Source organism: Glycine max, chromosome 8 (assembly GCF_000004515.6).
Source record: "Glycine max cultivar Williams 82 chromosome 8, Glycine_max_v4.0, whole genome shotgun sequence".
NCBI classification, from domain to species: Eukaryota; Viridiplantae; Streptophyta; class Magnoliopsida; order Fabales; family Fabaceae; genus Glycine; species Glycine max.
Window position 1 is genome coordinate 10,926,002 of NC_038244.2, and position 15,249 is coordinate 10,941,250.

Genomic DNA, 15,249 nt, shown 5'->3' on the forward strand with positions numbered 1-15,249 from the left:
ATCTTAAATAGTAATTAAATTTATATTAAAATTTAATAAATCATTTTATGGCAAAGGATTGAATCCGTGTTGCTAAATGTTGAAACCTAGCATGTTTGTTATGGAGTATTTGGAAGAGAGGAAACGAAAGACTTTGGAATTCTTGTGATGAGCAGGATATTGGAGTGTTGAATAGACTTTTGCTAAATGTTTTGGAGCTATATTGAGAATTACATTTTAAAATGTTATAATGTTCAATCACACTTTGGCTAGGAATTCTACAAATTATGTTGACTCGTAGATCTTTCATTTCAGCCCTCATTGTATTCACAATCTTATTGCAATAGAAATGAACTGATTTTGCTGCTGTAAAAAAAAAAAATGCTACTACTAATTAAATTTTAATTTAACAAAACACAAACATGCATATGACTGGTGTCCCGACTAGAAGTTTCCTTTGTTTCTGTTCTGTCAAAGTCAAACAAGCCATGGTGCTTACGGATCATTCAGCACTACCCAAATCGGTGCATTCACTTTCAACATCGCACTTGTCAACCAGCTTAAACAACTTTGAATTTATTAACTATAACAAAGCAAAATATGAACATAATGAACTTTGATTCATGGTTTTCATATTAGGTTTTCTTTTCATTTTAAAATCATTCTTAAGTTAATATGTTAGGAAATTCGTGTTTTCCATTTTTAATTTATCACATTTAATATAATTATATTAACTGTTTAATTTAAAAAACTCCATTTTATATGATTTAAGATGTATTTGAAAAAAATTAGCTTAAGCTAACTTAAAAGCTTATAAGCTTTACGTTAGAAGTTAAAAAAGTTTAAAACTTAAAACCAATTGAATTGAAAATGTTTGATGAGATGAACTTTTTTTTAGGAGGTGATGAGAGATTAAGTATTAAGTTAAAAGATAAATAACATAAAAATATATTTAATTATTTTTTTATACGTAAAAATTGAATATCAAGAATTATAATACTTACACATTTTATTCAATTAAGTTAAATCTTCTTGATACACGTTTAATTATTGAAATATATATTCATAATTTCAAGGAACATTTTTTTTCTTCCTAGCATCCTTAAATCTCAATTATTTCGAATTGAGATAAGTAAAGTCATTTAAAATGATAAGGCTCCCTTCTCAGTTACTTCTAAGATCTTTTTAGGAGGCAAAACTTTTATTATTAAACAGAGTACAAGAGAGATACTCTAATCCTAATACAAGATACTTACTTTTAAGATTTGAACAACTTTACACATGGAGAATCATGTTCCTTGTTACATGAACTAGCAAAGGCTGATTTTTAATTGAGAGATATATTAAACGTGGAACCAAAAAAAGGTATAGAAACTCTCTTCAACCTATTACAGCATGAAAATAAATTATGATTGATTAGACAATGCAATGATACATAGCTTCCCCTGCTCGATCGAATCTTCCAAGCTTTTTCTTGGCACATAATTAAGCTAGGGAGGTGTAAATGCCCAAAAGGGTTTGAAGTTGGTGTCATTTGAAAGTAGTATCAGAATGTACGAAGGAGATGGGGCTGTAGTATGTGGTAAATGGGCTCTCATGATTGTGCACACCTTCATATGTTGTTATCACGTAGCTGTAGTCATCTCTATCCCTTTCCACCCTTTTCTTCACACTGCATCCTCCACTTGAACATTTGTAGTAGTTCCTGTCATCATTAAAGGAATTTCCTAATTAGTCACCTACTTGAAAAACTGAATGTATTAACTGTTAACTGAAACTCAAACGAAGGTAATAAATGTATTGGTTTCCCTGTAAGCATTAATTAACTCGTCAAAAGGGGTGGAACAATAGTACTACTCTCTTCATCTCTATACGTCGTGGTCTAATTTAAGCTTATTAAGAAAATTAGTTAAACTTAAATATTAACATTAATACAAAATTTTATTTTTGGACACGTTTTTTAATATTGATACACAGTACAGATCAATAAATAATAGTTTTGTATTGTATGTTCTCCAATTTCACAAAACAGTACTACAAAATTTACCATGATCTGTACTGTGTAATGTTTATTTTGCACTAAAGAAATGAAACAAAGGAAGATCGGTCATCAAAGGAATGAAAAAAATTCCAACTAGCTAGAGTCACAAAATAGAAGGGTGAAAGAAAGCAAAAAAAAGTTGAAGGAGAGACGAGAACCAGAAAAAGAGAGTTATTGGAGCAAAAGAAAAAAAAAAATTTAACTTTATGGCAATAGTGTGCATAGAAAAAAAAATTTACGGTTCATTGTAATTTTTTAAACTTTTATGGTTCATTGTAATTTTTAATTGTTTATAGAAAATCTTAATTTCTATTTATTCTCATTGTAAAAAAGCTTTATATAATCCATCAATCAAAATTTTTATTGAAATGATTTTCAAGAAAGTAATTATAAAATTCAATTTCTTTTTTTAAGAATTGATTCACAGCGATGGTATCTCTGTTGATGTTCCTTTTGATTGATACATATATATATATATATATATATATATATATATATATATATATATATATATATATATATATATATATATATATATTGTTACTCAAATATAGAAATTATTTTTAATTGAGAACCAATATATATTGTATAGTTTACAAGCTGTATATTTTTACAGATTTGCATCTCGTATGTGCATATATAAATGCTTCGTTTAGTTTGTAAACTTAGCCAGAAATCTGCTAATTAAATTATCTGTGTCTTATTTTGTTAAACAATGTGAATCGTATGAAAAAGTTTTGCAAGAGTGATTGATTTTAGCAGTTTAATTGACAATAGAACTTAATTGTCTTAGACACCACGTCTTACGATTCAATTTTATAGTGTTCTTTGATTATCAATCATATCTTAAAAGAGAGTAAATTAAAAATTGATCTCTCTGAATCAGCAGGGTTTTTTTTTTCTTCTTCTCAATTAACAACTTGGATTAAAAAAATGTGAATTTCTTTCAAAGAGAACAAAATATTTGATCCCCACGAACTTGTTATAAATTTCAAGCAGAGACCAGACTAGAAAGCACAAAGTCACATACAGTGACCAGATTGGTACGTAACTGGTATTATAGAGAGTCCACTTTCATTACTATATAAGTCGAAATAGCGCACCTTTAAACTGGGGTCCATTGATAACACCAACTTACGCTAGCTAAAAGGACAACAGTTCCCATCCCAAACCTTTAATATAATAATACCAGTGGCCACAAACATTAATCTAGCCATGCTGGTGAATCTAAGCTATTACACCATGTTGGTGCCCTAATATATATGTATATATCCCACTAGAAGGAGCTTATAATTAATGTAAATGATGTCCCGTGAGTTAATAACTATAGCCAGGTATTGATTAATTTGTTTCATAGCCTACTGGGTCCAATTGGTCTCCTTTCAAAAAAAGGTCTAATTGGTTTAGAGTGTTACTTTTCTTTTTATAATGTATTGAAATTAAAACTAAGTTTTCTTTATCTAAATTTGTTATATAATACCAGTTATTTTGTAATTCTTTTATCAAAAAACGATTGTTCAAAAGTGCAAAGAAGTAAGTCAACAAATAATATTTTGCTTTATTACTATTAGTAGTATTTTTTTTTTTACCTTAGATTGGGACTGCTCTTCACGGACTTCTTGCCGTACTTCCTCCACTTGTATCCATCATCCATGATCTCAAGCTCTGATTTGGTTCTAAACGCGATCCTTGGACCCACTCCACCTTTGTTTTCATTAATCCCATTTTTGCAGTTTCTGCACAACATTATTTAACATAATATGTGTTATTCTATGTTATACATATGTATTGCAAAATTAATTTTGGAAACCCATGACACTTATTTAACACGAGAAAGAGAAAAGTGAGAAAATTATAAATAAGTAATATGATACAACAAGAAGAGATAAATAAGATAAATAGAGAGAAATAATACGTTTTAATAAAGTATATAATATAAAATTGTAGGATATCTAAATATCATTACCCTATATACTATTACATGCACACACGCTCCACATAGACATACATAATATACGGTGGTATATCATTTTCCTGTTTTTAATGAAGGAAGAGAAATGAAAGAGGGAAAAAGCACTTACATGTTATTATTCTTAGAGGTTGCACCAGTACTGAATCCGTGAGTGGCATCATTGAAGGTTGCTTTTTCAGATGACTCGGTGCTTTGTGATGATCGAGAATCTTGATGATCAACATAGTCATCGAGCATGAGATAATCGGATAGTGCAATCTCAGGGGAAGATAGAGCCATATTAAGAGAATTATGAGCATAATTATTGGGATAAGGAGGAGAGTTTCCAAAGTAGAAGTCCATTGCTGATAACTAAATATGGTAGTAAATGAAAACAAAGACTATGGTGCGTAGAGCATTTGGCCCTTTTATATATATATGAGAGTGAGTTAAATTAGCCAATGGTTTTTATACTAAAAATAATAATATCTAGAAGGATATTAATATAGTTTTCCGTATTAGGCTTTTCTTTGAACGATCCTTCCAAACTCCTTCCTAGATGATGCAATGAAGGTTCCTCTCGGATCCACGTGTCAACGTTAACCACACGAAGGTGTAGTCATGCCATGATGTCATTGTATAAAAAGGCCACAAAGGCACTACCGTATTATAAATTATTTAGTTTAGTTATCTCTTTAAATAGATGGTATATATATATAATAATAATAATAATTTAATCGCATGGCTGACCCGTTGATGGATTTTACCCTAATTAATTAGCACTTGGGTTTCGTTATCTCATCATTTAAATCAAACGTTAGCTAGTTATCCACGACCGAATCAACGGTTGAGGACTTGTGGCGGGCTGAGTTTAATTATTTTTATTATGTCTTTGTTTTTTGGGGGATTATTATGTCTTTGTTAACGGCGTAATAATTTCATATAAATTTAATTATTTTAAACGAAAATTCACTTTGATATTAAATTTATTAAAATGAATACTTAAATTGATTTTACCAGTCTTATCATACTTAAAAAAATATATTATTTATAATATAATATTGTTAAATAATAATTACATCATATAAGCAATTTTACGTACGTCATATATTCCGGTGAAAAAAAACTTAAACAACTTACTTAAAGTTAAACAATTAATACAAGCACTCCATTAGAGATATTCTAAGGTGAGAGAGGTTAATTTAGAAGAAATGGAGATGAAAAATGAAACTCAATTTTACTTTTATCGAATCGGGAAATTCAGTTTGTTCATTTTTTCTTTTATATTTAATTTACTTATGTTGAATTTTAAATAAATTGTATATTAAGTTATTATTTATATTTTAATTTAAATGATATAAAAATATCAAATAAGATGAATCATAAATAACAATACATATGTCGGTCGTTGTGTGCGTGCGTGTGATATTAGCTATTTACGTAAAAAAAATTCAATACCCAGTTCACACAATCTTTTGAGTTTGGTGACCATCTGAATTATATCATACTTATTTCACACTATTTGGCTATTTTTACATAGCATTAATAGGTAACACAGAGAAACATTTTTTTTTTAAATTTGATTGGAAAACTTTTAAGAAGTTGTTATCAGAAATGCAATCAGATAACTGTGTTTGCTTGGTACATGTAAGCAAATAAATTTAGTCAAGTGCACCATATATACCAATTTTATGATAATCAAACATAACAAGCTAAATAACATAATAAAAATAAAATTTCCCACTAAAAATACGTTCAAATGTGTATAATATAAATAAAAAATTATGATATTCTTAACCATTAAATCTTGAAATCGTTCAATTATGTATCTAGTGAATGGAAGAATTAATTTGACGGTATATAGTCACTAGTCAGATAACGAGAAAAAGGAGATCCTGGGTATGTGGAGAGCATTGCTCAGAGCTTTTGATTAGTGAGACTAAGACACATCAAATCAAATAATATAATACATATGCGAGAAAGTACAAGGAAATAGGCAAATAGCTCGCATGATGTAAAGATCAACATTGACTTCACTCAACAATACATTCGTCAATCGTCAATGTAATTCCCACCCAACACCAAGCACTCATGCCATCATCATTTTTGGATTCAACATTTCTAGTGCAGTCATTGGTCTCTACTGGCGACAGTCATTTTTAATCACATTAATTCATTTTTGTCTTAAAAGCTTATATTCGTGTGCAGAATTAGTACATGTTTGAAGTACCGTTCATATATACCAACGGAAATTCAGTACCACAGCGCCTATATATTTGCATTTTGTTTTATATAATTTAATAATAATAATTTGTTTATTATATGTTGAGATTTATGTTAATTTTAGTTTGATATTTTTTTCTTCTGTTTTCTTACTTCTTAATGGATAAAATGTCAATTAAATTTACAAGCTTGTGTATTTATATTTTTATTGCGTTATCACATTTTTAGTGTACTTTTTTTTAATACATCTTATTTGTATATATTTCTTAATTTATGAAGAGATGAATAAAAGTTGAAACAACAACTCTAGTTACATATGATTAAAGCTTAAAATGATATCCCACCTTCCAAAGAGAATAGGGGAAAATGGGTGGTTAGTAAGAAGAAGTTAAGGTTAAAATTAATCATTTTAAAAACGAGGGAATAGGTATTTTGGTTATATAAGCATTTTACACAGTTTTTATCTTTTTAAAAGGTAAAAAATACACATTGTTAATTATATGTTTACGTGACAAGTGAAGCAAAACCATGTGACACCACTGTTGCAGTGGCTCCCAGGGGCACGTGATGGGACCCTGCACATGTGGTATGTTTCACAGCCAAACCACCAGCTCCTTCGCCACGTTTTTCTCCATGCCCAACCACAAACCACCACCCTACATGATTCCGACAACATTTATGACTATTCTTCCTTCACTCCCTCTTCCTTTTCTTCCGTTGACTGCAACCTCTCCCTCGGTACCCCTTCCACCTGCGTCTCCGAAGACGAAGAAAAACGAAGCCGCCACGAATGCCATTCCGTCTCTAACTTCTGCTGGGACTTACTACAATCCAAACACAACAACCCTCAATCCCATTCCAAGTCCTCCGGAACCACCAACACCACCGACCCTCTCCTCGCTCGCCGCTGCGCCAATTGTGATACCACTTCTACTCCTCTCTGGAGAAATGCCCCCGTGGCCCTAAGGTACGTAAATAACTACAATATTTAGGAACTTCGTTTTGGAAGGGATGGAAAAAGAGAAAAAAGAAGACAAAGGGAGAAAGGAGAGGAAGGGAATATTGTAGGGGAATGGAAGCAGCTTTGCTAGTATATTGTGTGTGTCTCTAAAGTAAGATAAACTATCTCTACTTTTTGCTATTAAACTTAAATATTGTATCAAATTATCTTATATTCATAATTTTCTTGTGATCTTGAACCGTGCATATATTCTTTTTGAAATTACGTGTTTGGATACCAGAAACACTTTGGCCCCATTTTTGCTTCTACCATGTTGTTCAAACTGCTGACAGAAGATAGCTCTGGAGATACATGAATATGAGTAATAGATGGAGAGAAAGAGGAAGCAAACAGAATGGATTTAATTATGTATATGGGCCAATAGATGATTTATAGCATGGTTTTACAACACTAAATTGGAACCAAAACCTTTATATATATATATATATATATTTGAAAAGCACAGCTTATATAAATATATATAAACTTTATTCTAATATTTTGTTAGGATTAATTTTTCAAGTTCAAGTTAAGTTTTATTGTTTTAAATAAAAAATTCTCGAGATGTACCACATTTTGGGTAAATCACCTTAATTAACTCGTGATATAATGCCCCAGTCTTCAAGTACGTGTACATAGCTTGAGGAAAAAAATATTAATGCATTTTTTTTTTCATGTAAGCATCTAGTACTCATCTAAGATCTCATGCACAAGGAGTTCATACTGATTGATAAATCATTCTTCTGCTTTCAAAGCATGGGCTACGTTTACACAATTTATTTTAATTTGTATACTTGTTTTCGAAGGAAAATCTTTGTCCTATTTTGATCAATCTGTATTTTTATAGAATATAAAATTGTAAAACACAAATGATTATGTCACAACAGTAACTAAAACAGAATATATCCAAATCACTTTGAACATGCGTTGCCCCTTGATCTACAAATCACTCGGAATCAACCCAACAAACTCATTCCCGTTGAGATCCAAATCCTTTAGAGAAACCAAATCCCCAATACTATCTGGCACACTCCCTTCAAACTTGTTCCCGTGAAGCCACAAACTCGTCAACGAAATCATACTCGCCAAAACATCAATCTTCCCATGAGTCCCTCACCGCGCTGGTTTTTCAGCCACAAAACCTGCAACTTGGTTGAGAGAGAGAGACTAATGGGCGGGAGTGAATGAGGGAACGGGATGGGCGAAATTAAAACTGGATGAGAAGAAAAAGAGACTCAAAGAATGCTGCAACAGCATCTTCAACCGCTCCACCTTTGAACGCTGCATCCTTCGAGTTGCCATTGCTATTGCTAGCTCCCTCCCCACAAGTGTCTTCAACGGCTCCACCTTTGAATATATGAGGAGAAGAAGAAGACTGAAAGAATGCTCCAACAGCAACACAGTGTCGTTTGGGACTAATTTGCTGTAACACTGTGACATTAAAATAGTCAACAATACATCTCAACTTACTTCTTAATTTAATGACAATGATTATTTTGTAAGAACTATTTTTTATAGTTCAATACAAAAACAAGAACCAAAATATTTATTTATTCTTTTAAAAACTTATCATGTTCACTTTTAATTTTAGTTTTATTTGTTTTACATTATCAGTGATGGATAGATAACAGGTGATAATTTTTTTTATTAATTTATGAATAAAAATATAAAAAAAATATATACTAAAAAAATACTTCTTTTATATATATATATATAAACACTCCGTGCCTTTTGTCTATTTTAACTAAAGAGAAAAGTAATAAAAACTTAAAAATTAACAAAAGATAAAATAATCTACTAAAATATGTATATCAAATAATATATATATCCTCAAATTCAGTTAATTTCCCTACATAGCTGTTTGTAATTTCTCTGTTTAGTTGCTTTCAAATAGACGGCAAAACAAACATTCGCATAATTATCCAAATTTTAATGATGTATCAAATCAATGGTGTAATTATTCTAGCAAAAAAGTATACTTCTCTTCGTGCAAGCAAGTGTTGCACTTTAAAATCCAATGTGAGGATTTGGAAAAAAGAAGAGAGGCTGACCAAGAAGAGATGAAATTACCTGGAATTGACAAGAAGAAAAAAGCAATAAAAGAAAAGGAAGCTAGTCCACAATAAATAAATTAAAAATATTTTTGAGAAATGATTACTTGATATTTGTTAAACGTGAAAAGAGCACTTTAATTGCTGGTAGGCAACTAGGCACTTCCAGGGTTGAAAGAGTGAATGGATAGATGTTGGGGCATGAGAATGATAGCCACGTACCATTCTCATAGCTATAAAAAAAAACTTTTTAATTCTACAGTATAAAGTGTATTAAATTTATGTATAGTTAATACTGTGTATATCGATCCCACTGCAATTTCATTAGTGTTATTGTGCGCTATCCTTATATATATATATATATCTTCATTAAATAGGTTTATTCACAATTTTCCAGTCTAAAAAAGGTTTATTCATAATTAAGCAACAAGATCAAAGCCTTATTTTTATTCTTTTATTATGTAACTTATTATAAAAATATAAGTATATATTGGATAGTTAACACATTATAAGATATGAAAATAGATTAAAAATATGATAAAATAAGGGCATAATAAACTTTAATTTGACACCACCAAATAATAATTCAGATAGTGTCAAAATTATTGTTTCGTTAATTAAAATTACATATATATATATATATAAAGTAATTTTTAATTTAATTTTATAATTTTTTTAAAATTAATTTTATATTTTAATACTATTAGCTAAACCAACTAATTTTTTAATATTGATAAATCTATTAACTTAGTTTTATAAAAAATCGGTGAGAGTATTTTTTTTCCTCCTTAATTTATTTATATTATTTAGTTTTATCGTTGGCATAAGATAGACATATATGAGTTGTGTGATACTATTTCTTGATGGTGCAAATTTTATGAATTTTGAATGTTTCTTGAAGTGGATTCACAACAAAATTATAATGTCTCTAAAGAGGTACACGGTTGTTGTTTATAATCAAGTAGACAAGTACTATTTCATCACGCATCCATGATATAAAGTATAGCAGATTGTATTGGAAAATATTCAAGTCTTACATCAACTACCTCAATCCTTGGAGTGTAGCTTATATATCTGTTGGACAACTTCACTTAATGTTAATTGATTTTAAGATGAAATCTAACATAGTATCAGAGCAGACTCTAATATTGGATGAAAGCTTCTCTTAGTTCTCACATTTTTTCATTAATTTCATTTATATATTTATTCCAATAAATTTCAGTGAATAGCAAATAATGTATTAAAAAAGTGCGGTTAATATTTCTTCAATTTGGTTGCTTAAAAAGTTGGGAGGGAGAATTGAGAACCTTACATAACTTGAGAATCACTTTTCAGTCAGCGTCTAGTGTTATGGTTTGATCAATCCATCGAATTCAAAGAAGAAGAGAGAACCTCTAGTAGACTAGAAGATTCTGCCATCGCTTAATCAAGCACCTACTTCATTAACTTGTGTTGTCTGAGTCAGAAAACCGTGGTCTTTTATGCAGCGGACTAGTCCTTTGTCTATTTGTCTTCTTTTCTTCTATCATCAGCCTAGGAATAAGAGATCATAGATAATCCAGCATAAGCCCAGAGATTGGGGATAATAGAACAACTTGAATGCCTATCCAAGACAAGGCAAGAAAGGCTTTCTTCCTCCCTTCATTGAAACAGAAAGGGAGATGCTTTTCTCTTTATTAGAAATCATATTTAGAATGCATTTAAAATCATAGTAATACTTTATGGACACTTTTTTGCATATTTCTTCTTATAATAGGAATGCTTGTGTCATTTTATATACGTTTAATCCTAGCAAACCTACGAATCCAAATTTCATTATTTTTTTCACTTTCTTCTCTCTAAACCAAACATAGTGAAAAGGAGTGTGTTAGACATTACCAACCACCACTCAAATGCTAGTTGCCACAAAAGAACATAGTAGCGCTGTAAATTAAATGCAGGCATCATCGGTTCCTTCAAAGTGTATCAGAATCAGATCAGATTACAACATAACTGATTAACTGAATAGCGTTTCTCAACTGTCCAACCGTGAAGCATAGTTACTGTAGCCTGCTGCTTTATTTGCAGCCCATACATACAGATTCAGATTTTAGATCGAACAATGAGAGGCAAGCACGTATATTCCAAAGTCAACTTAAAAAAAAAAACTGTGACATGACAACTTTTTTATAGGTTAAATATAATAATGCTCCGCTGTCACTAGAAAACGTTGTTTTGGTTTGCAAATCACATGATACTCACCTGCATCATTCAAATGCAGAAAAGAAAAGAAAGAAGGAAAAAAAATAAAAAAAGCAATTCCCCACAAAGGAGGATATTCATATCACCAACCAAGAAGAGGAATCGTGAACTTCCCTTTTCTCTCATAAGGCCACACCATTTGTTTCCTACTTTTCCATTTCCATTTCCCATCCTCGAGAAAAAGAAGAAGATTGTTCTTTCTGTCAATTAACCTTGAGTTTTGAGTCTCCAACATGGACATTTCACAGAGAAAGAGAACTTTGCTAAAGATCATTGTTCTTGGTGATAGTGGGTATGTACCATGGCACCTAGTTTTAAATTCTTTCCATTCCAAATTTTCCATCTTCAATTCCCTTTCTTCTTATATGTTACTTTAATGAGATTATTACTTCATGGAAGCTTCTCCATCGATAAATGTGAATGTTAATGCATTCCTTTTTCTTGATCTTATTTTCAGGGTGGGAAAAACTTCTTTGATGAACCAGTATCCATTTGGCATTTGAATTTTCAGTTTGAAAGCAAAAAAAAAAAGTGAAAGTTTGTTAGTTTTTCTGATGTCAGTGATTCGCTGTAGGTGCATTATTCATTTCAAATCATGAATGCTTTTGAGCTTTCAACTGTTTCCCTTTTTGTTTTGTTCCGTTTTTCCAACGAGTCTCTGTAAAGTCCCGGCCAACATCGGTAGTATATGAGTTGGCAATCGTTGTTTTGGAAAACACTGGTTCAGGTCCAGCTGGCATAATATTAATTGGGTGCTTAACATCTAAAATTAGTAAAGTAAATGAAGATATTTTGCACATTGGTAATCTTTTTTCAGTAGTAATCAATATCTTAATCGGAATTGAGTTTAAAAAAAATAGCTCAAATTGATTGGCTTTTTAAGTTTTTTTAATATTGAGTTTGTTTGGTTTTTTATCAGTGTTCGTTTGCTAGTTAGTTATGTTAGAAATGTTAGTGGAGGGGATTCCCTTAATGCTGAATTTGTGTGTTTCACACAAGGCATGCTACCATAAAGTCATTGTGTGACTTAACTACGAATTCAGATATGTTTATAGAAAATTCAGCCAGCAGTATAAAGCTACAATTGGGGCTGATTTTGTTACGAAGGAAATACAAGTTGATGATAAACTCGTAACATTGCAGGTGAGCTATTTAAATTTTCCTGAAAGTTTCTTTCCTTTTACATTTTCTCTTTACTTTATGTCTCAGTGTATGAGAAAGGTATCAACATCAGTACTTTTTTCTTTATTTAGTGACACAATGGAAGTGAAAATATAATATTGTGGCAGATTTGGGATACAGCAGGGCAAGAAAGGTTCCATAGTCTTGGGGCTGCATTTTATAGAGGGGCAGATTGCTGTGTTCTGGTATATGATGTAAACATACACAAAACATTTGATACACTAAACAATTGGCATGATGAGTTTCTTAAGCAGGTGTGTTGTTACTTGTACATGCTATCTTTCAAGCCTCATGTCTTCTTTCTGTCTTTTGTTTGGATTACATTGAAGCCAAACCAAACCAAGCTAGATGATTCTTTCTTTTAATTCAAACTGAGCAAACATGGTTAAATGATTGGATCAAATTCTGCTTAATTAATCATGTGAAACTGGCTTTAATGTAATCTACATTTTTGTGTTTGATCTCAGGGAGATATGAACGACCCTGAAGCATTTCCCTTTGTATTACTTGGGAACAAGGTTGACGTAGACGGTGGAAACAGTAGAAGGGTATTGAATATACCCCCTCCTTTTGCAATGATTATTATATTTTCATACATTGTTAGTGTAAAGAATTTTACAATTTCTACCAATTATAAATTACTTTAGGTATAATTTTTAATGTAATTATTATTATAAATATATGATTAGATGACACTACGCTATGAGTCCATTCTAATTAAATTTTACATCCAAATATTTGAACCTTTTCATGCAAGGTATTTGAAGTGCTCACTATTATCCCTTCTATTTGTTTCAGGTCACTGAGAAAAAAGCTAGAGACTGGTGTGCTTCCCGGGGAAACATACCATACTTTGAGACCTCTGCGAAAGAGGGCTACAACGTTGAAGAGGCTTTTTCATGTGTTGCCAAAATTGCACTAGAAAATGAACATGATCAAGACATGTGAGAATCAACTTTTTTGTACTAGTAGTACCTTCTATTTTTCCTTAGACCACTTAATTATCTCTTTAAATTCAGCATTCTCTCATTTCCTTCTCTGTTATGATGATTAGGTTGTGGTAATTCTTAATAAATGCTACTGCTATCCAAATCCAATACTTGTCAGCCTCTAATATTGTTCTGTTCATGCCAGTTATTTTCGAGGAATCTCTGAAGCAGTTTCAGAAGCAGAACAACGAAGTGGTTGTGCATGCTGAATTAAAAATGTAAGAAGATTAATGCGTTTTACTGAACATATTTGGTTTTGAGCTCTGGTACATTATCACTTAATTCGTTAAGGTGTAGTGTCTATTTTTAAATCCCGAAATTGATACCCATCGTACGGGTTTCTAAATCTTAGTATGTGTGGAAAACCTTTGTCCTCTTCAGATGCAATTTTAATTTTCATGCTCGAACCAAAATTTATGTACATCTTGTTTTGTATATTTTATTTACAGTACTTACTTACTGAACGATAAATAAATATGTCACGTCCCCTCTCTGCACTCTTTACATGAGCTTCTAATTTTAATGCTCGAACCAAATGTTACGTATATCGTTTTTTGCATGTTATTTATATACAGTATACTGAACAATTAACGAGCATGCCATGTCTCGTAAGGAAAGTATTAATTAAATGTTTAAAGAAATATTTTTTTACAATAACAAGATTTCAACTTAAGATTTTGTGTAAACTATCTAAACCCTTCAATACTAGACTAACCACACTAGTAAATAAGAAAAATAAGAACTTGATGTTGATGTAGCTTAATATAGATACTCAAGGACACTGATAAATTGAAAAGGATTTGAGATCATCAAGGTAAAAATATATAGATGGTTTCATTTTTAAAGAATAATAATTTAAATTTATAAGAGTGAATTGCCTTTAAAAAAAATATGCAGGGTGAATTGTATTTGATAAAGGGGTTAAATAAGTTTTTCATTCTTCATTTATTTTTAGATTTAATCTTTAGTCCTTGTAAATTATTTTCCCACTTTTAATCCTTCATTTATTTTCCATCACTTAATCTTGATGTTAAATTGATATCAGCACCACACATGACAGTCACGAGACAATTAAGTGGCATGCATGTATATCACGTCGCAACCTAATATTGCATCAGTATCATACATGGAGGTGCATGTAGCATGCAAAATAAATAAAAAATGAATTCAAAACAATATGAAATAATGTGAAATTACTTTAATGTATAAATTAAAATTCTGAAAATGGGTATTTACTGTAATTTTCAATTATATATTTAATATTTATAAATTAAAATTCTCAATCCCTAATTTTATTTATTATATATAAAATAATGTGAAATTACTTTAATGTATAAAAGATAAATTACGTAGTATATAAATTATTTATTTTATTTAATATATGTTGTAAATAAGATTTAATTGTGTGTGAGCGATATGAGTAAAATATATTTAAATTGAATTCTTAACATATAATAAAATTTTAAATAATTATAATATCACTCAAATTTTGCTACTTTAAAATATTTTTATAATATCAATAATTAAAAATAAAAATATTTTTAATATACATTTAAATTTAGAATAACACAAAATATTATATTCAAAATAAA

General features: G+C 30.4%; 2 protein-coding genes across 2 annotated transcripts; one reads left to right on the plus strand and one right to left on the minus strand.

The window, feature by feature from the left end:
• Positions 1-1,149: 1,149 nt before the first annotated feature.
• Positions 1,150-4,446, minus strand: WRKY6 (WRKY transcription factor 6). The gene is made up of 3 exons (NM_001250384.2): positions 4,102-4,446; positions 3,610-3,756; positions 1,150-1,684 (listed from the first exon to the last, which is right to left on the minus strand). The coding sequence occupies exons 1-3, from the start codon at positions 4,332-4,334 to the stop codon at positions 1,510-1,512; spliced, it is 555 nt and encodes a 184-aa protein (NP_001237313.2). The 5' UTR covers positions 4,335-4,446; the 3' UTR covers positions 1,150-1,509.
• Positions 4,447-11,561: 7,115 nt separating this feature from the next.
• Positions 11,562-14,124, plus strand: LOC100787120 (ras-related protein Rab7-like). The gene is given in 7 exon segments (NM_001255664.2): positions 11,562-11,778; positions 11,944-11,970; positions 12,530-12,629; positions 12,776-12,922; positions 13,136-13,216; positions 13,467-13,612; positions 13,803-14,124. Coding segments are annotated over 7 exon segments (624 nt in total). The 5' UTR covers positions 11,562-11,719; the 3' UTR covers positions 13,867-14,124.
• Positions 14,125-15,249: the final 1,125 nt, after the last annotated feature.